Genomic DNA, 23319 nt, shown 5'->3' with positions numbered 1-23319 from the left:
GACACTGAGCCGCTAGTTGCGTTTTGGTGTGCAGACTAAAGGTCCTGGGGTTGAGCTTCGTTACAACTTCCAAGAAGCATGATTTATTATTTTCATGATCAAGAAACGTGTTGCTTGATTTGGCAGTTAAACATTTACTTATTTCTTGTTTCCACATGCTAATGCTGTTATTATGAAATAGAGTCAATGTTTACAGTGATAATTGGTCTACTATAAATTATTACTCCAAGGTCTGTGTTTACATGGTATCTCTGTAATGACCTGGTTGTGCTCTCTTTTAATTCAATTATTGCAATTTAATAGTTAATTTTGTTCTTCCAACCAGGCCTCATTTATTCAGTGGTGTTTGCTAAAACTCAATATACTTTCTTGGCTGAGGTATTTTCTTTAATTAAACTTTTTCCTAATGAAAAAGACAAATATAACCATAACGCCAAAACAAATAGTGATGATGGCGCTTCACAAATTAAATAAAATGTTATGCTTAACTTGAACAAAAGCAGAGATTTCAAAATGCTGCTGATCTGAAAATGGTTTAATAGTAAATTTTTGCTTCAACTCATGTGCAAAGTCATAATCCTGAGAAACAGCAAAATTTCACTGTAATCTAGTGTAGAGTGTGAACATCTCTCTATGTTCACATATCCGAGGAAGGTGTCATAACTGTCTTTAATCTGGCTAAGCATACAGTATGAGTAATCCACGCTCCCTTACCCCTGTGTTGTAATTCTTCTTCTTGTATGGTTGAAACAATGTAATCTTGCTGAGATTACTGTAATTCTACTTCCTTCTGCTCTCTCACACCCTTTGTTTTCTGCCACAGGTTGCATTTCTCCCAACACCGGGGGGTCATTATAGATGTGAACATGCTCCATTATTTCACAGGATTTCTGTCCTTGTTGAAATTAAAGTTGTGCTTTTAAGTGCCACAAGTCTCAGATGGGAGCAGCAGTGTGAGATTTGGAGGTTTAACATCAAATGTTTGAGATGAACTTTAATGTTTAGCATTGTGATAACCCCTCTCAGACAGACGGTTAAGAGCTAAACATAACATAATCATCTGTTGTACTTGACCTGTGGGACTGTATTAGGGTCTATTCTGCAGTGAGGGTGCCTAAAATAACATGGAGGGCTGAGTAACTGATAACAGCTGGGACACTCATGAAAGCCTCCAAATTAAATCCCCACACAAGAAAACTAAAGCAATGTGCTAAGTTCATGAAACTATGTGTGATTTGTGTAATCGACAAGTGCACCACTTGTTCACAGAGGGTAGTGGCTCTTGTCTTCTTTTTTCCTTTTTCTTTGAATCACCAAAAGTTGATGAATGTGGCTGGCTAACTCCCTCCCTGTGTTTCTCTACTCTAGGCTCCGACTACTCCCCCCCTCCACCCCTTCCCCGTCCTCCTCATCCTGGCCTGACAAATGAGCACAGTAGTGGGGGTAGCCATGGGGACCACAGCGGAGGAGGGAGTGGGGTTAACCATGGTGTGGGTGTGGTTGGCCTCGCTCCGGAGCACATCCCCACACCGGGGGCAGCCCTGAGCTGGCAGGCGGCCATCGACGCTGCGCGGCAGGCGAAGATGATGGGCAATGCCTCATCAGCAGCGGGACATGGGTCGGGAGGGGGCGGGCCCATCTCTACGGCCAGCTCCACACAAAGGAAGAGACAACACTATGGCTCTAAACCCAAGAAACAGACCACAACGACAGCCACAAGGCCACCACGGGCCCTACTCTGTCTCACACTCAAGAACCCCATCCGCCGGGCGTGCATCAGCATCGTGGAGTGGAAGTATCCTTTAACCAACTATGAACCAACTTCTTTGAAATTTTGAAAACTGTTTTTTATCTATCGGTCTTTCAACATTTTTGTTGTTGCTCAACACGCAAAAACAAAGGCAATTTTAAACGCTGTTTCAGTTTTTAGAGGTTGATTATCATTTAATAAACTGGCCCAAGTCAGAAGAGGGTGCCCCCTCCATGTCACTTGTTTTATTTTTCAGATTATCTGACGTATAACAAAACATGACATTCAAATTTAATATGAAACAAACTCGCTTATTTAAAAAAAACATTTTTTCCCCCATCAGTTCAGTAAGGCTAGAACAAGAGTCAATACTCCCAACGCAAGATATTCTTGTCTATAAAATGTCAACGCATATTAATTTAGTACCCACAGTCTTCTTTATCGGGTATAAGATTTTAAGCTCTTTGAATTTGCCATAAAAGAGATAACCAACCCTGACACATCTAGGCAGTAAGACAATTAACAAATCTAAGCCCTTGCACAAACCAAAGACTTTGCTGTTATTAATACCAGGCTGTTGGATGAAGATGAAATTCAGTACATGAAAAAATGAAAGACAAAAAAAACCATCAGACAGGAGCTCTCAACCTCTTAAACTCTTTTTTTCAGGTGCCTTTAGTTCAAATCAATGATCAGTTTAGATGGATGCAACCATGAAAAACCTTTCAATAATGTAGCTAAATTAAATATGTGATTATGTGATTTTGAAGTAGAGCTGTGGGGATTTCATGCGGATATGTCACAATTCTACATTGTTAGACAAAACTGTCTCTGAAGATGAGTTAAAGTGCTGCAGACCACAGGGAATACTTTATCTCTCACTTTCATAGTGATGTTAATCCCATCTGACCAGAAGACTTCCCTCGGTCTCTTCTGCATGTCCTTTACCAATCAGTAAATATGACTTCAGCCATCTCTACTCAGTTGTTTTAATCCCTTTATCCTTCTTTTCTCCTCCTATTCTCTTATAGTCTTTTCTTGGCTTTGTAACAGGATAAACCAAATGATGTCATTTTCCTTACTCCTTCATACCTCCTCACCAGTATATCATTCTCTCTCAGTGCTTTCTGATGGCATTAATCTTTTCCCCCCAGGTCCATCCATGCCCCTGGTCCATCCACCTAGGGCCCTTACACCACAAGAATAATCTCTCCCGCTCCATCCATCCAAATATTACTACTTCTGCTCTGCCATCTTCCTTTCCACCTTTCCTTTCGTCTTTTTTTTCCTTTTATTTTTGAGGTCCACAACGAATGGTTCTTCATCAAGATGACAAAGAATGGATGAAGCTGAAAAAGACAGCAATGGTCAAGGTCACAATCAAGGAAATCAATAAAGGGTGCAGGTCAGCATCAGCATCACCTCCTGTAAGAGCAAAGTTGTACATCGTCCTTACAGGGACAGAAGAAGTGAGAGAGGAGGTGTCAGGGAAGTGAGAAGGGCAGGGATATGGGCAGGAAATGGGTTGGACAGGAGAGATAAAAAAGCAGAAAAGCTGAGGGGGCAAGACGGGACCGAGAGAAGGGCAAGAAACGTAAATAAGAAAAATGACATGGCAGGTTGAGAGGAAATAAGAGAGGAGAAGGGAGGGAGTGGTGGTGTAGGTGGAGAGAATAGAGGGGTGACTGCACCAAGCAAATATTAAATTACGATTAATCAATCTTCTTGACAAGTAATCTTCAATGAATAAATAACAGCATGATGATACAATATATTTTCAATCTTGTACATTGTATGAAAATTCATATCCATATGGTCAGTTGAAGGGTTTATAACGGTTATATTTGAAAGTGTCAGGGGAACAATTTATATCTTTTTATTCCCTCAGCTGTCATCTCATAGTAGGAGTAACATATATGAATGTGGAATATTTTACATGAGATAAGTGCTTAATTTTCAGGCTGTGCAGAATCTCCGCCTGACTGTGAAACAGCAAATATGTATAGTTTTGATTGTCCATTTGTTGCTCAACTTAGACTGTGCTCTCTGGCTGTGCTGTAACTGGGAGACTATGTCATAAAGGATCGTTTATACAGTCACGCCCAATGACTGATGAGTGTTCAGATCATTACCCCGCAATTCCCAGATTCACCGGGTTAAAAACATACCCAGAAGGGATGGAAAAAAGAGCAGAGAGGGTTATAGAAACAGAAGAGAGAGGAAAGGAAAGGAAAAATGGACAGATGGACAAGAGGAGTAAAATACTTGGATGGATGGAGACTTCTGGAACGATGTCTTTTGGACAGATTGAACCAAAGTGGAGATGATTTCCTACCCACAGTGCCAAGCAAAACACAGCAAATTAGGAGAAACACCTCACTCCAACTGTCAAGCATGGTGGTGGAGGGGTGATGATTTGGTCTTGTGCAGCCACAGAACCTTTGCTTCTTGCATGTAGTTGAACTCAACTACTGTATACAAAATAGTCCAGGGTCCAATATAAGGATGTCTGTCTGCAATCTAAATCTGAAATAAATTACTGTGACAGGACAATTTCCCACAGCACACCAGCTAATCTACAACAGAGTGGCTAAAAAAGATAGGAGGCTAGTAATGCTAAATAAAATGCTGTGGTAGAACCTCAAAAAAACTGCATGAAGTACAGTAAATACTCTCAATGAGCTGAAGTGACACTGCAAAGATGAGTGGAACAGAATTCATCCACAACAGTTTGAGATGCTTATAATGTCATACAGAAAATAGTTTATTCACATTATTGCAGTTCAAGTGTCTGCAAGCTATTCAGTCATGGGGTGTCCCCGGTTTTTAACTCCTCTGTCCTATAAATAATGGCACAATAGCGTGATATATCACGTGTTGTTCTGCTGAGGTTGTATTTGAGGTTGCTGAGGACCGTGTTGTTGAGAACTTACTCATTTACAAAATTAAATTAAAACAAAAGAAAAAACCGGATGCCACTAATCATTGGCTATTTTTAAGTTTGTCTACATTTGTTCTGATATGGGATGTGTCTCATAACTGTCGGGTGGGTTTGTCTTTGAGCAATTATCTGTATTTATCCTCCATACTGGTCATTTTGTTGTTTTATATATGTAGGCATGTATTTTTATTGTTCTTTTTTAATATATTAACTATATCTCTGTCTCTGTTTGTGCATTTATGCCCTCTGTCCGATGACTGCCTCTTTCTCTCAGATCCAAAATCTTCCTCTTTTCTTCCTCTGTTACCATGACGACAGCTACAGCTCTCAACAGGTCGATGGGACCTGTCTGAGATTACAGATGTACACAATTACACACACAGATTAGTAGACGCACTTGGAGAACACACATACAGTATACACAGATGATAAAGAACGGAGACACACAAAACTCTCCTGTGCCGTGTAATTATAATATTTGGGTATAATTTGGACACGCATGAGTAAGTGTGCAATATATACCTACTCACAATGTTATCTAATATTAAATTGCAGTTTGTGATAGTTTTAGTTAAAGTCTCATTGAGCTCAAAGCACACAGGACAAATACACTTTTACACTTATACTTGCTAGAAGCCAATATTCAATATTTCGTCAGGTGTCTTGAGCGATTGTGCTGTTTGTGAGTATTTCCAGTTTAATCATGAGAATAGCTCTCCAAGATGATATCAGCCTGAGGTTCCTTATTGGTCTTTGTAAAGATAAGAGATGATTTTTGTTATTGTGAGCAGCACGTTGTATTATGTGAACCACTTGATGAATGAATAGCTTTCTGGTGTGTGTGTGTAGATGTAGTCCGAGCGTGGCAATATGTCCGAAGCCTTTGAAGTGATACAATGAATATTATATTGTATCACTGCAAAACCCTCTGAGCCACCAGGAGGTACAGCTCTATTTAACTGATTGTTGTTTTTGAGAACATAAACCTTACCAGTTAGCTTGGAGCTAAACCCTAAGTGATTCAATCCGATATGTCTTTCATCTGAAGCTTTTAGGGATGAATGTTGCTGTTGTTCTTATGCCGGTTCAAGTGCATTATTAATAGGTTTTGTTCTTGATTTTATTTCTTGCTCAGACGTCTTAAGTGTTTTATGTGCTCTCAGCAGCACAGCACACATTAGATTTACTAGCATGTTGATGGAAGCAGACCTCAAGGGGTTGTTTTATTTATTTATTTATTTTTTTTAATTATGGGTCAGAAACCCAGACTGAGTCACAGGCCTGTGTGTCAGCGGGCCCCCACATGTCTAAAGTGAGTTTAATGAGCCATCAGAACAGGGGTTAGTGATTAATTTGGATGGGTTTTGGTCCCAGGCTGAACAAGCTAAAACATCTTGTGGCTGAAGGTCAATCCTTAAGCTAAACATAAACATTTTCTTTTTTTATATTTCCCTCCTCTTATGTTTTCCTTGTCTACACAGCTACTTGTAACACAGTAGCTACAGCTCTAAACTTCATAATTAGTCATTTGCAAGTTCAAGGTTCTTTTTTGTTGTTTGTTGTTCTTGAATTATTTATTAGTGATACCTAAGGACGTTTTATTCCTTCTCCTTCAAACCTACTGTAAAACTAGTCATTTCTGAGTTCATTGAGGCTATTTTGAGTTTGAAAGACTGTAAATCTTAAGAATAGTGCAATGCAAAAGCTCCACAAAGACTTTATAAGGGTATTGATTACCATTTTTCTCATTATTTGTGGCATTTAAAAAAAATGAATTTTAAGATATGAAGTTTTTCTGGCCCATTGGGGTTCTTGCTGGCGAGACAGCCCACTAGGAATGTGCACTTGTAATCCAGATACAGACCTTTCAAAGGTGTCAGTACAGTCAGACACTGACAACAATTATAACAGCAACATTTGCAAAACCGCGTCAGAAAAACCTGGTCATGCTTCATACTGTGAAGCTTCGCCTTTGGGCTTTTTTTTCCTTCTGACAGCACAACTCTGTACAAATCTGTAAATTATACTAAAATCCAGAGAGGAGACTGATTTCATACACAGCTAAGAGAACGAAGAAAGGTAGGGAAAAATCATGGAAATAAGGAAAGAATAGAAGAAAAGAGCAGAGGGAGGGCAAAAGAAAGGAGGGAGGTGACAGTGGTGGCAGTTTGTAAGTGTGTTGATGAAATCCAGACCTCCTCTATCTCTCCTTCACATTCTCTCGCTCTATCTCTGCACTCAGTTCTCCCTTTTCTCTCAGAGGCCTGAAATAATGAGGTCAGTCCCCTCTCAAGGACCGTTCCAAATAAAACCCTCTGCGTCGCTCCTCTCATTCCATGTTGCTCTCTCTTCTTCTGTCCACATCCCGTCTTCCACGCGACAGGCCTGCTCCTTGTCGCACCCATATTAGGACATGTACTCTCTCTCTAACCCCCACACAACGGGGTTCCTACTTACGTCCTAATAAGACTCCATACGTCTTATTAGTACTAACAGTAAAAGCTAATTCCAAGTGCTTTTATCCCCCTGCTTGTGCACTTTGCTACATATATGTATACATGTACTGTACAGTCCCTCTGCTTTTGAAAGATGTTTTAGGTTGCCTAAAAATACCTCTGTTGAAATAACAAGCCCGATTTGAACTATTTCTATCAACATGGTCATGGATTTGCTTTCGAGCCACTAAAACCTTTGCCAACCTGATTGGTGGCTGTCGGTCATTTGACGGACCTAAAATGGCAAATAATGTTGTGTTTTATACACTACTCTTCCTTAACTCTCTATTCAGACCATTTGAGATCATCATCCTGATGACTATCTTCGCTAACTGTGTGGCCTTAGCTGTCTACATCCCCTTCCCTGAGGACGACTCCAACGCCACCAACTCCAACCTGGTGAGTAGTGCACATTGGCTGCAGCGCTGCAACGCCCTACGCTTTCCCTTGTTGGTGAACGTTTTGAAGTGCATGCGATGATGATGGAAGGTGATTTATGACTTGTCTTCGCATCTGTTGCATATGTTTTCTATTCTGTCCGCTGATTGTTCCCTTTGTGGTGAAGCTTTGGAAGGTTACTGAAGCCAAGAAGCATGTGTGATAATGGCGGGCAATACAAGCTTTGTGATGGAGCTGAACGTGAAATTAGCTGCGAGCAAGATACTGTATTAAATGAAGTTAAGTACCGGTATACGTCTACATGACTGGGATTTAGAGTCTTTCAGAGTTTTTACTTTGTAGTCCTCCACACTGAAAAGTAAGTCAAGGGTTTCATTTGTTATGATCGATGAGTCTTTAAACCAGGTTTAAGCCTTGTGTTTTAATTTGATCATTTGTTTGTTGGTAAAAGATTAAATATTGGATTGTCAGCTCTTGTAATGATCCTCACATTTAGCTTTGAACAGTTTGTGGGCTCCGCAGTTACTGAAGAAGTTGTTTATCTTCCACATCGATTCATGACAGGAATAGTTAATAGAGTTTTGATGACTTATTCTTACTTTACAGAGCATGCCAATTATTCAAAAAGAAAATCCAACACCACACAAAATCTCCACCACTTACAAAAACATGCTGGTTTTAACAACTTCATAACGTACTGCAGAGCTTGTTGACATGGTTCAAACTGAAGCTTTTTGCTTGTAAGCCATGAGTTTGTGACAGGATGTCAGATAATAGTGTTCAAAAATAAACTCTTCAAGATGAAGATCACTTTATCCATCCAAAGTGGTTCAAGTGTGTCTGATCTATTTTTCCTCCTCGATAAAACAGACGTCAGCTTTTCATTCGTGGCTTTTGCATCTCACCTCCGCATGAAATTGCTGTATTCTCTGCTTAAATCACTAGCCTTAGCTAACAGCACTTTACCTGTGACAGAATATCATTTTCAAATCACATGTTTGTCACATCCATGCTTTCAAGGATATAAATTCAGTCCTGAAGTATCACTATTTTGCAACCACTGGTCCTTTCCAAGTTGTCATTCCAGACCTGGCAGTTGGAGGATGCAGTTTAATGCAGTGTGTTGGTGCGATAAATGCAGAGACTGTGCTCGTTTCTTGTCTGGCAGGAATCTGTTAAGGTTGATGGTTTTTTTTGCTGTTGTTTAATTATAAATATATGGTAATGTGTGACTACAGTAGTGGCTTATGTTAATAGTCCCACATATCTGCTGACTGTATCGTTTTTTCTTTAATAATAAGTCAGATGGTTTTTGTTTTTCCAGAAACTGGCTGTCTGTCAGCCGCATGTGGACATGTTTCTTTCAAAAAGTGGTATTGATCTGACAGAAAATGTTTATGGAGTCTTGAATTGTTCTGTCTTGGACTGATACAAACTGAGATGGATTTTGATTTGCAATAGTCACAGCATTTCACCCAGAAAAAGTTCTGAAGGCCACCTCCGGTACACGTATGGGACTTTGAGAGTCCATGTTTGTCTCATGTGGCGAACGCAGAATTGCAGTTAATATGAACCAGCACATCTTTCTTTCATGTTCAGTACTTACCTGACTTTAGTCTTTATATGGCAAAACCTTTCAACTGGCACAAAGCTTGATGTTTTGATCCTCTAATAATGTGGTCACGTTTGACCTGTTTGGTAACGTGCAGATTTAATCCTTTATGCATTGTTAACTTTGATGCTCTAAATTTAAGATACTATTTTTCCTTCCACATTTCTACATTGAAAATGTCAAAAAACATTTGAAAATTCCCATCACATCCCTTCTCTAATACTTGGAGAACCATTAAATAAGTGATCAATCGGTTCTGTAGAAGGAAAAGAAGAAAACTAAAACACTAACTAACATGAGTTAACATGATCAAAATATAAACTATTCACTCAAATCTTGTTTCTCTTCAAGAAAAAATGGAAATCTGTAGTTTTAAACACCTCATATCTTCTGTGTGTATTTAACTGATTCAGGAATAGAGAAATATGTTTTTACCCCATTTGTGATTCATTCATGATTCATTTGGGCATGTGTGTGCATGTGTGTGTCAGCGTACAGATGTGTCCCAAAACATCAGTGGTATTAAAAGGGAGACACTAATGCCTTGAAGAGCCTCTAACATCTGTCAATCTGCCTATGGCTCTTTTGTTGCTTCTTTCTCCGGATCATTTTGCTTTCTTTAAAGCTCTCACTGCACTATGAGAAGCTACTGTATTAACAAACCACCTTTTCAAGGCAACGTCTTTTATCAGTTCAGAGAACTTACTGGTGGAACAACTTTGTTCTTGCATTTCCTGGATGAGAAACATTCACACTTCTTCTTGTCACTCACTAATCTTCTTTTGCACAGTTGTGAGGGGAAGAATACCATTTCATTTAAATTCTGTGTCTTTGTCTTAAAATGAGACAGCATAATTGCATTTACACAAGTCCGTAGTGGAGGATAGCTGTTTCCATCTTCTTAATCTGAGTCTCCCACGTACTCTCTCTCAATCTGTATGGGTTTCTTTCTCGCTCTGAATTCTTACCCACAATGCAGTACTATAACTCATCTGTAGACCAAATATAATAAATTCTTTCTTCCTTTAAGTAATCATAAAACATTATCATCGTAAGAAAGTGCAAAAATATACAAGTTCTACACTCTGGCAAAAGTAAAAGTACTTTTACAACTACATTACTTTATGAAATCACCAACTACTTCACTGCAAAGATGGCTCGTCTTCACATCACAATATAATCTTAACAATATCAAGTACTGAAAGTATTATTAAATGCTACAGGATGCAGACTCACACAGAAGCACCTTTTAACTTTGCCTAAGTTTCCAAAAGGCTGTTGGGGGACTTTCTTATTTGCATATGCGGCATTCTTATGATATATGCAGTCCTTAGTATGCAGCACCTTAATTTCTGCAGTCACACGCTGATGAGCACATTGAGGGCAGTGTTGGGGTTTTTGTGTCTTGCCCAAGGACACTTTGACACATGGAGGCGACAGCTCTTCCAACTGAGCCATGACCACTCCCATAAAAATGAAGATTTAACCATATACTATTAAGATAAGAAGCACTGACAGGGCACATTTGGAAAGAATCATTTTTATAGTCAATGACTTCAAACAGTGGGCTTAAATAAGGCCAGGCATGAAGAACACTTTGCTCCTCTGAATCTGTTCTGTCTTCTGTGTTGTTTTCTTCCCTTTCGTCCATGGCTTTAGCTACTGGCTCTTCAAGTTAGGGGCATTATGCTCGAGTCTCTGGCTGGTTTTCAAAACTGCAAACTACATACTGCACTAGTTATGTAGTATACAGACTGCTTTTCATGCTGGTCCAGCGGTGATTATTGGTACGTAGTTTGCCGCAATGTTACGACAGCAGAAGCTTGTCATGAGGCTGCTCCTGCAGGCAGTGATGTATTGCTTTATCGGACATAGTATGCAAAACAGAAGTGGCAATATGTTATTTTTTAAAGAATGGCCTCTGTCTGTGATTATTTGGTTATGTTTTTTGGTTACATGTGCTCATGTCTGTTATGTATTAATTCATTCACCATGTGATCATGTTGGTGTCATATGCAGAGTTTCTGAGCATGTGTGGTCATTTGAGTTCTTCAATTTGTGGTTGTGTGTTCTTTTTTTTTTTTTTTGTTTCCGGGCTGTGATTTTGCAATCACATTCCTCATGCACATACTTTAGTTTGATATAAATGTAATACCATGGATGCTATTTTTCAAATATTATAATAATTCATTAATAATAACTAATAATAATAATAACTAATCCACAAAGGAAAATTATCCTTATAAACAATCCTACATTTGATCTTATTCCAATGTTTTGATATTTTAGATACACACAAAAAGCCATGTGCAGATGGACCAAAGACAACAGACTAAGGCAAATAAAATCATTTTTGTGGAAAAGAACAGAAAAAAGCAAAGGCAAAGTGTTTCCAAAAACATGAAATTAGTGATAGCTCATATATCTTCCAGTGTGATATTAGGTTTTGGATTTAAAATGCTTTACAGTCTTGTCTATGCCTTGTTGCCTAATGAATATAGTAATAATGTCTTGTTGTGCATAATTTAAAATAAAAACATCACATTTATAAACATTACTTTCATCTGGCATTGCCAAAGGGGCATCATAAGCATGTTTGCATTATGTTTGTAACTGTTGTTTTTGAGTTCTTTCATTGTATTTGCAAGATAGTCATTCTCTGCATTCACACCAATTAAACCCAAGAGGACCAGAATCCATCTTACCTCCCATTTGTTAATTTCCAGGAGTGTCTTTTGTGGTTCTCATTATATTCACGTCTTAGTAATTTGCATGATGGGTTTCTGCAGAGATATCTTTAGTAACTGTTCTGCTGAAGGACAAACTAGCAGACCGAATGACTCTCCAGGCACATTTTAGGAAGAAAGGACATGTGAACGTATTGTGTTGCCAGCAGGAATCTTAGTAGCCTGATCATTTTCCCAACATTGTGGTCTATTATTTCTTTCAATGTCACCTTTACAAGCCATTGCTTCAATATATCGAGACAACACTTAAAATAATGTGACTGAGTTTCAAAAGGCTTTTTAATGTTTCCTTTATCAACGCTCTAATTGCAACCCATTAAATACTTGTACAAACTTGTATTTTGCATTCATTATTGAACAGCCACGTCATGACTGTGGTTCAGTATCTCGCTGATGCTCCATATATTTAGTTCTCACCCTGCAGTATTTGTATGTGAGCCTGAGTTTCAGAACAAATATGGCACACCTTGTTTTGCACAAGTCTCTCTTATGTAATGATCTGTTGAATTGCCTTCTGTAAGAGATTTCTATTTCTGTCTGCATCCCATAATGTGCTGCTTTGTCTCCTTGACTACATGCCCAATAATAGCAGCGGGAGAGGTTGTCATGGATATGGTAACCGTAGTGATGTTCCTCATCTGAAGGAACACAGATAGGAACCAAAGTGTGAGAAGGTCTCCTATCTGAGGGAGAAAATGGTGCACTTTAACCTGTTTCAGTTCATCATTTTTCAAGAAAAGTTATATGATTTGTCTTTTATCGCACCACTGCCACCCTTGCCCCCAAGTCCCTTTTTTCCTTTCTCCCACATGTTCTCTTTCCATCACTCCATCTTTGTCAAATCAGTTTTCCAATTGACAGGATCATTATGTTACAACCAAGGGATTAGCTAATCAATACATCTGATTAAATGCTGGCTGATGAAGCAAGACAGAACATTTTTCCACAGGCTGAAAATAAAAAAGCTATCTTGGCCAAAACTTCGGCTATTCAAACAAAGCCGTGTCCAGTTAAACTTAACTGTCAAGAATTAATTGGCATGAAATTTAGAAAAAAGTTGCTACTAAGGTGCATAAATGGAAATAATTGTGTGTTTGTGCCAGTGGTGTTTTGGGGGGGGGGGGGAGGCACTGGTCTAAACAAAAACCCTCAGAGGGTTATAAGGCACATGATAAAACATATATAAAGCGAAAAAAACTGGTAAGTCAAACTTTATTCAACTAATTCACAATAACTCAGAATATTGTTCAGTTGTAACTAATACAGAAAATTACTCTCACATTTTAAATCCTTCATTTTCCACAAATCCACAAATAAAAAGTGGGGGTGGAGGTAATCCTCGTACTACGTACTGTTCTCCAATTGGTTCATCGTTGCCAGTGATAGCAGATTATTTGATTATTCGATTTGATTATAATTGGATTATGATATAGATTTGAAAATTGGGTTTACACTAAAATCCTAATGTTGACATCTAATTATAGTAAGGTCAAATGGTCTAAATGTTGGATGATGGTTGCTTGCCAGCGCTACATAATTACCTTATTATCTTACGTTGTCTGACGTCGCAACTCGTATCCAACCAAGGACCAATTTTAATGTGTCGCATCAAAGTCGCACTAAAACACTTTGACATATTTTTGAACACAGTGTACATAAGACTGGTTCGAGGTCAGTAAGCACAACAAACTTCATACATAAGGTGCACCGGATTATGAGAGTTTTTAAAAACATTTGAGGATTTTAAGTGCGCCTTATAGTGCGGGAAATAAGGTACATGCCCACTCAATTCATCCTAATATTTAATGTAACTTTTTATAGTCATTTTATAATGGCCTCTTTTTCAGAGCATTAATGTTTTATGTTTTCCTGAGGGAAACCACTTGTAACTGTGTGAATTTAACTTTTAACTCAGAAATCAAGGATTCTTGTGACAAAGTTGACAACATTTACTATAATCATTGAGAAGCAATACTTTTTTTAATCATTCCTGTGCTTTAAAATTGCTTTATTTCTTTTCTTTTGCAGCTTTCCTTTGTATTTGTGGTCCAGAATTAGTTAAACACATGTGACATTATAATACAGCCGGAATGATTACAAGTTAATATATCACAAAATATCATCAGAATACCCATTCCAATACTACAATACTATGAGTTATTTATCAGTGTAGAAAAAAACCACATCATGTACTTTGACTCATGTGGTAAAAATTAGCAAAAGGAAACCAGACTCCACAGGATTGTGGTGTTTCATAAAGTTAGTGAATTTGCTTGGTTAGATTAATTAAATAATTGTTTCAAGGACAGCCGTTTGTATTTCTTTTGCATGTTAACTTTTTACCTCAGAGCGGGCTTGAGTTTGTGCCCACGGACCAATTATATTGAATTTAAATACACTGATGAAATTACCAGAGATTTCGGCTTTGGAATGCTTCCATTAGCCAAATCTTTCTCCAAACATGATCTCATTTGTTCTTGAGTCTCGTGTGTCTCTTTTCTGTCCCTTATCATTTCTGCTGTAGAGGATAAAGTAAACACGCTGTTCCTATTAGTGCGACTGTAGGTTGCAAGGAACGCCTATTTATAGATGTGGCGGCATGATGAGGATGATCACTTATCTAAACAAGTTTCCCGTTTGGTTTTTTGCGATGATAGATGCAGCCAAATGGTGGAATCGGTTAACTGTATCCTGTCACGATACATCCAGAGGGGAATATAGACGTGTGGGAATCGTTATGTGTCTGGTGGCGTATGTGGGTGTGTGAACAGCTACATTTCAGATCAATGCGTTTATATGTGTATTTACTAAACAAGATGAGGGAGTGTGACAGCCTGTTTGTTCAATATGCAAACAGACTAATATGATCCACGACTGCATTTCTGAATGCTTACTCACATTAGCCGGCTCCTGTTGTAACACAATATGAAATATCTGTCAAGTTTGACACAGAACAACCAGTTCAAACAGACTTGTACGTGAGGGAGTCATTATTTTTTTTATTCATTTTTTTTTTCTTTCTTTTTTGTTATAGATCCGGGGTTTAAGAGGCATTCTCATCCAATTGCAGGGTTTTTATAGACCTTCAAATCTGGAAAAAGCTTCAAAATATTTTTATTGTCTTTTCTCTAAGTAGTTTTCTGCTACTCGCATCCCTGTATTCTCTTTTTCTTTTGTATTTTCTAGTCAATATGTTACAGGAAACATGCAGCCACTTTTAACGGTGCACAACAAAAAGTCTCCATTGGGGTCCTTGTCACTAGATTATTTTTTTTTGGACACTTTTCTTGTTTTCTTTTATCAAAGCAGCACAATGTAACTTTCAGCTTTTGTTGAGTTTGGCGGCTCCTTTGGACAAAAGCGGTAGTGCTTCACCAGTAGTGTGGAAGGGTTCCTACCATGCACCTCAAAGTTACATAGTGCCAGTGAAGGCGATACAGACCCCTCAGACCATGACAGAGGTGTCATTAAACCTGTTGGAAGTTGATGTACCATCACAATGACTGGAAATATTATATTAAGATGGAAAAGTTACATTGTGCTGCTTTAAGCTGGAACAATTCCATTAAAAATGAAATATATGTTATCATCCTGCTGAAAGAACTAAGACCAGAACTTCCCTCTAAAATGGTCATTATGTGACCTCACATCCATGTTCAGGTTCTTATTTCACCGTAGAGTGGCTGTTCCTTGTTAGCTCTCATTTTATTTGTATAAAATAATGAACTTTATTTCCAAAGGGCTCGCTGACTCTACCCTGTTCGACTCTGTCTGTCAAAGGAGCATTATTCCTAAAGATATGGCTTATCTAGGTCTTGTCAGTTGGGAGGGACTCCAGTCTCCAGCGTATCTTTACAGGAGCTAATAGATGAATAGTTTGTATGCAGAGATTTCTGTGTTGGTAGTTTAGGCAAATAATTCGTAGCAGGAAATGGGTGCAAGCTTTGCAGTCAAAACATACTGTATAAATCAAAAAATATGATCAATGATGTTTGTGAGGACACCTTTTCAGGTATATATATATATATATATATATATATATATATGTGTGTGTGTGTGTGTGTGTGTGTGTGTGTATGTATGTATGTATATGTTAATATTGCATAACTGTCTGAAAGAAGCGAGTAGGTATCGCTTGTACGAGGCTCCAGATGTCCTAGTGGTAAAGTGTGAGAAGTGATGGTGTAAAGTAGTGAGAGAGATAAGGGAGAGAAAAAGATAGAACAGGATATTTTTACTGAGCTAAAAGTGTCCACTTCTGCTTCACATCGACCCACATTACAGCTCACACAGAGCACACGAGGAGAAGAGAAGGAGGTCTCTGTCCATCACTGAAACTCAGAGTTCTGAGGGACCTGTTACAGTCTCGTTGCCCTCATTTTCTTGCAGGGACTAAGTTGTCATTTGTTTGCTGATGACAAATACAGCTGCGCTTCATGGCTTTAGTCACAAAAGCTGCTGTTGAGCAGGAAACTAGTTCATTGTCTGCAAGCATTAAAACCTCATAGGTGAGGACTCTGTCTTTAATCATGCACCATGCAAAATATTTAAATATACAAACCACATCCTAAGTTGTCCACAAGTAACCATGAAGTCAAATGATGAATGGGTATACGGTAGCACTATCTTTAAGGTGGAGACGTTAGTCTTCAGGGGTAACACTTTCAATCATTCAAAGTCTATCACCTGTCAGGCAAAACTATCATGTTTAGTTCCTGATATATACTGTACGTGTGGTGCTTGAATTTATTTGAACTTCTATGTCATTGCAGATAGCATGAACCCAACAAGTTTCATTTTTTTTCTGATGAAATTAATTTAATTTGTTAATAATCAATCATTCTTGCATTTCACATCTGCACCACATTACAAAGAGAGTCTGGACAGTATTTACCTCTTTTGAAACGTTCCCCTTCAAAACATGAAACAGAAGTCAAGCATCAACGCCATTAAGGGTGTCAGATATTATATATTTTTGTATATAATATATATTTGTATATTATATATTCTTCCTGCCAACATGTCTTAAGATGAGGAACGATACAGGCTGGTTGATATTTTTAAGTTTTTCTTTGAGACTTTTCAGGTTTGCAGCCATGTCTGAGTGTGCCTTCTTCTTTCTCAGACATGCCTTTTTAATGAGCGTATAAGGGGGGTTGGCAATGTTCTGTTGAAAAATGTATGGGCATCTATGAAAAAGGTGTCGTATTAAAAGAAGCATATGTTGCTTAAAAAGGTCATGTTCTTTTCTGCATTAATGCTGCCAAAACAAGTGTAAAGGACCTTTCCCCAAGGGCACTGATATAATCCCATACCATCACAGAGCTTAGCCTTTGGACTTATTGCTGATAACAGTTCCATCTGAGGCACATGGCGTCCATTTCCTCCCAAAAAAGATCTGGACTATTCATGTCTTACTGCAAAGATTTACTGTAACTCACATTTCACTTTACAAAACCCTCACTGTCATCATCAATGAACATTCAATACACATCAGCATGAAGGCCTTTACGTTTTCCTCAGCCAGTGAACGATTGTTCAGCAGCGTTCACATATTAATTACTTATTAAAATATATCAAAGTTACGTTAGATGAGGAATAGTTCAAGGTGGCTGATTTTTTTTTTCAACTTTTAAATTTCTTTTAACTTACTTTAGTTAAAAATTTTCAACAATTTACTGATCCTATCGGGCTATAATTTATGAATCTGAAACACACAAATTAAGTGGATTTTGTGAGAATATTCAATGATTAATATGATGACTCACTGTTGTGCTTTAAATTTACAACAATAGTGTCTGAGGATTTCATGCAGAAACCACCATTGAACTGAAGTGTTTTCTACCAGTTGCAATACTTATTTCTCTCTTTTATAGTTTTAACTGGTATTTAATATTTTCTTGCTGCAGTCATAGTCATTTGTTCTTGCAGTATCCAGATTCATCATCAGTCTCATGGATCAGGCTCTTTCTCCTCAAGGACTAAATAAAGATAGATTTTTCTAAATCATGTTTTATTTTTACACTTCAAATGACATTTGAAAAACTTTCTGTCACTGGGGATTGTTCTTGACAGCACACTGACAGTGCTGTGTTTCATAGTAACATCCTCAGTACTTCCAATTATCTTTTCTGTTCTCTTATTTTATTCCTACTGTCAAACTTCTTCTCTTCAATATACTTTAATTGCGACGACATGAATGAGAATTGAATAGAAGCTCTGACCAACTTTGACCAGTTTGGGGGGGGAGTTCTTCAAATCATAGCATCCATCTGTTCTGTCACTATCCTGTCAGCGCTCACTCTTGAGTGTAAAAAGTGCATGAGTTGAGCTAATTAATTGGCATAATAATAAGCACAGTCAATATATTTTGATCTTTTGGGTTGGGTGACAAAATGTGACTGTTGTATAGTATTAAAATATTGGGCCTGTGTGCATCAAGCTCCTGCTTGTGGGTGCATTCTGGAAGGTTTTCTATCAAAGACAAAAAGCTGAATGTCTGAAATCACACTTATTGCAGATGTCGCAGCTCGCCGCCTCGCTGAATTTATAGGTGATGCAGAGTTGCAATGTCTACAGCTTCTGCTAGGGAGAGTTAGCAGTCATGCTGGTGTGGTATTCACTGACATTTAGCCATCTGGTCTAGGTTGTGCCAGCCGTACCCTCTATCTCCCTCTCTGTCTCCTCGCTGTCAAAGACACACACACACACACACACACACACACACACACACACACACACACACACAGGGAAGTTGACGGTTTAAACAGATTAATACACATGGGTTGAAACTGTTGATATGGTATAGTGTGTGTGTGTGTGTGTGTGTGTGTGTGTGTGTGTGTGTGTGTGTGTGTATCTGCCTACTTGTTCATGTGGTTTACTTTTTTTTGCCTGCAAAAAATAGATAAATAATTCTTTGAGTTCCCATAGAAACTGATGTTTCCATTTTTCTCCTTAGTTGCAACATGTAACTGACTTTTTCAGTGTGTGTACTTTTGTGTAGATGTGATATTACACAGGAAGTACCAACACAGGCACACGTGCTTTTTGATTAGTGCATCCAAGAATAGGCCCTTGTTGAACACCTGCTGTAAGCCTGCAGCAACCACAAAAGAGATGCTGATCAAGTTAACCATGTCAAGGACTTGCTCAGGCTTCAAGATGATGATTTTGCAAAGGATGCAGATCAATATCAGAGGGAAAAAAAGCCTTATATTTTGTGCCGCCATCATGTAAACCCACCTGACATCCAAATCATGCTTTGCCTGTGGGTGTTAATTATTAAGAGGTTGGCGGTAGGCACTATAGTCATGATTAAGACAGCGACCGTTTTTACAGAGAAAACTGCAGCCTCCGTCGACATCGATTAACTGAAATTTGTTTGGTGTTAACTGAGAAAAGTCAATGCTTCTGTTACTATTGTATTGTTTTCAGTTAGATTCACAAGGTGCCATAAACTATTTTGTGTCAGCTTGTGACATGAACTTCTGCTCAATTCTGCGCGCACCAAATCAAAAACAGCAATCGATTAAGGGGAACTAAGGTGGTTTCTGTCTTGTTTCACTTTATTGGTTTCTTTGCTTCTCAGATTCTTTTGTTCCACATTTCTCTCATTCTATGTTTTCTAGGTTGTTGTTGTTTTTTTCAACAAGTCTTTTTCTGCTTTAGAAACATTAAAAACTGCCAAACAATGTCATGACTAGGTTTTAACCCACACAAATATACCTTTAACAGCCCACACTTTTCAGCCGGGGGAAAATCACAAATACAGATACACAAGCTGTGAACCTTTCATGTTTTCTGTATTTTTCATTATCAGACAGTGGATTGAGGTTAAGTGTCCACCCGACACGGATCCTGAGCAGGATGTCATTGAGCATCTAGAGTTTGAGAAATACAGTATCTGATGTAGCATTATGTAAGATACTTAGGAGCATGCTCCAGAACATGTCCAAATAATTAATGATCAAGTGACGAAAAAAAGCTTTTATGGCATTAGGGAGGGCTTACAAGTTAACTCTGCACAGCTTACATACAGAAGAATGATTGAATAAGTATGAGAGGACAATTGTACGCATCTACCCTTGTCAACCAGGAACTTCAAACATTGTTGGCCAATAGCTGCGTCCGGATCATTGATCAGGACTATTGTTTTCCTGCTTCATCCCTCCCAACTCATCTTCCATTCAACTTTTTCAGCCTTGTAGGACAGCGATCAGGTGTGTCTACGTCCTATTTGCGCGCACATACATGTGTTTGTGATGAAGACCTCCCTTTGCTGCGCCCCTTGCACCCTCCCGCTCCTGGGATATGACCCAGTTTCCCATGATCCAATGCGGCTGCTTCTGCTGCGTTGTTGCCTTAGTGATATTGGAAGGTCCTATAATGCGGACTGTGACTGTGCCATGAATAATGGATAGAGGGAATGACAACGTATTAGCCGGAGAAGAGAGCGGAGCGGATGAGTGGAATGAGAGAATGATTATGGAGAAAAGCGGAAGAAGCTGGGATATTAGAAGAGGGAAAGTGTGGCGAAATGGTTGAGTGAGAAATAGAGGAGAGAAGGGAAGGATGAGTTAAAGGATTCTGGAAAGAGAAGGGGAAAACGGTGAGAGATCAGGAAGAGGAGGAAAAGTCGGTGAACGGAGAGAAGAGGAAGTTTGTCGCTGTATAATGTACATATTCCATTCAGTTAGCAGCGTTAAACAAACAGACAGTAGGTCTTGTACATCCTGCCAGGAACCAGACCTGCGGTTATGATGATCTCAACCCTTAAATATTTCACAACAACAGTAACTGCTCTTGCAAAAGCATGGCCACCAATATTCCAGAGACCATGGTTTTGTTGTTGTTGCCAAGGACACCATTTTGACTTTCTTGCAAGTCCTGTACTACACTATATGTTTTATTAAAATCACTAAGGCCTGTTGTGAATCTGCATACTGCAAACGGAGCATACACTGCAGCGTGCAGCACCTACCGCACTGGTTTGGCAGCTATTGTTAGTATATGGTATACCACATTAAAAGACATATACTACTACTACCAGTATAACTAGAAGCTAGTCGCGTGACGAGCTTCTATTGTAGTGGCCTATTGGATCATGGGATGCATATGATTCTGGAAATCTGCATATTTTTATATATATTTTTTTATATATTATATATATTTATATATTTATATTTTGGCAAACCTTTACGAACAGAAGTTTGTGTGATATGCAATTTTGAAAATGGCCTATATATAAGTAATGAAAGGTTTGTTGATCGTCTTAAACTGCAACATTTCACATTTCTGCACATTTCTGAGACTCTGTCATCAGTATTGAGTACCATGATCATGATGGGGTTTTTCTAATGGCAGTTTAAATAGTAGTGTCAGATTGCAGTGTCTTCACTTCCTGAAGCATGGCCAGTTTTGACCTTTTCAAACTATTTTCCCTCTAAACTCACTTTGAAAGAGTTCAACTTTTGCCAAGAATCCATGTTGTTTTAAAGGCTTTCTCAAAGTCATGATATTCATGAATGACTTATTTATACCGAGTCATGTTTGTGTATACCTGACTCTATGTTTACCACATCATTCTCAGTAAATACTGACCTAAGTGCACACCTGTTGAATTTAGTTTTTTCACACACGCGTTCTCTGGAGGAGGCAAATGGAGACAAGGGAGTGTAGCGATGGCTACCTATTACCTTCCTGCTGGAGATGAATGTTTGGGCTTGCATTGAGTTTGCACAGTAAGGCGTTCAAATATGCACGCACACAGCAAAAGCTCTCTCTTATTAGCTGCTGTGAAAAATAGATTTCACCTTATCTAAAAGGCTTTTAAGTGCCCATAAACCCTTTTACTTTAGAGCTGGATGTAACAGCGGCACGTGTACAGTATGTGTGCTTAAAAAAAACAAAGTAACAAAGAAAACCCCATACCACATGCAAGAAAACAGTCTTGGTTGCAGAACAGATGTTGGGGAACTGAAAATATGTCTCGTCTCCCAGTTTTCCTGTTGTAAATTTTTAATTGTGTTAACTGCATGAGCAGCCAACTGTATGTCTTTAATGACCCTCTTGTTTTAAAGTGTAACCTTTCCTTAGTAAGTGGTGCACGAGTGTCACTCAGAGAGTTAGGGCTACGTGAATGTTAAAAACGCTCCTGCGATCCTGCTTCACAGCAGCCACCAGGAAGTTGTTCAGAAATGCAGAGACTTTCATTGGAACGGATTGTTATTTTTAGCAAATGCTGTGTAAGTCCTCGTGTTTATTTTTGTGTTTGTCGGCCCCCCTGTTCTGTCCTCTCGTACCAGACCCGGTCAGGGCAGATGGCCGACCTTCCTGACTCTGGTCCTGCCGGAGGAGTTTCCCTTTCAGACGGGAGTTTTTCCTTTGAACTGTTAACAAATCAAAGTGAAGGTTTAATACGATCTGTCAATTTACTTGTCTTAGCTGCTTTATTTTTTTTTTCTTTTTAAAATTGATATATATTTATAACAAAATGGATTGAATTAAAAAAAATTGAATAAAATGATACGTAATGAATACAATTACATTCAAATGTAATTGGACTATAATTGCATTGAATTAGGCAGAATTTAATTGGACTTGTGGTGAGCTGTATACTTCTGCCGGAGGTTAAACAGTAGGCTACACAGCTCCACATGTTAACTATTTGCCTTTCGTACCACCAAGTCAGTCTGACAAGCACTTTGATGTGTGTCGGGGAGTTAGAGAATGTTATGCAGGGAGTATTTAGCTGAATATTGGAAACTAAATGGTACAAAAGAAGGTGGCACAAAGGGGGACTGGAGGGATAAAGCTGGTTCATTTAGGATTATCGAAATGTCTCCAAGCAAGCTTTAAAAAAAAAGAAAATATAAATGCTACTATATGATAACTGGAAAAATATCAAGCACAATCAGAGTTGGACCCGGTACTGATGATAACAAAAGATATAATGATATGATCAGATGACTGATTTGTACTTTCTAAAATACTGTTATTTGGATTACTGTACTTTAATGGATTCAGTCCAGTGAGGCAGCATTTTTTCTTGGCTCACACCAATTTAAAAGCTTTTGATCAAGTGCATTTTGAACCTGCAAATACCCCGAAGCAGATACACGTTCTGTTACGTTGGTTGTTTGATTGGATAAGCAAGAATTAACCAAACGACAAAGGAAACTAAGTTTGATTGGCCAGTTTCTTTGAATCATTCATCATTTGCTACTATTTAATTTATCCATTTGCAGTAATTTAAGCCTGTGATTCAATCAGGTTCAAACACAACATCCAAATATATATATATTTTTGTTAAATAAACTGCTGCCAAGATTTGTGTTTCTTTATCTGTTGTGAATCCTGATTTTCTTTTGAAT

At 38.5% G+C, this 23319-nt stretch overlaps 1 protein-coding gene across 1 annotated transcript in view; it reads left to right on the top strand.

The window, feature by feature from the left end:
* The window catches only part of cacna1c (calcium channel, voltage-dependent, L type, alpha 1C subunit), a 205581-nt gene that overhangs the window by 66262 nt on the left and 116000 nt on the right, over positions 1–23319 (top strand). The window contains exons 2-3 of the mRNA XM_061715156.1: positions 1369–1795; positions 7480–7585. Of these exons, the coding sequence (XP_061571140.1) occupies positions 1369–1795; positions 7480–7585 (533 nt within the window). The remainder of the gene's footprint in view (positions 1–1368; positions 1796–7479; positions 7586–23319) is intronic.

This window comes from Cololabis saira, chromosome 23 (genome assembly GCF_033807715.1).
Source record: "Cololabis saira isolate AMF1-May2022 chromosome 23, fColSai1.1, whole genome shotgun sequence".
NCBI lineage: Eukaryota > Metazoa > Chordata > Actinopteri > Beloniformes > Belonidae > Cololabis > Cololabis saira.
The sequence above is the reverse complement of the archived record's forward strand: the minus strand, read 5'-3'. Positions and strand labels throughout refer to the sequence as shown.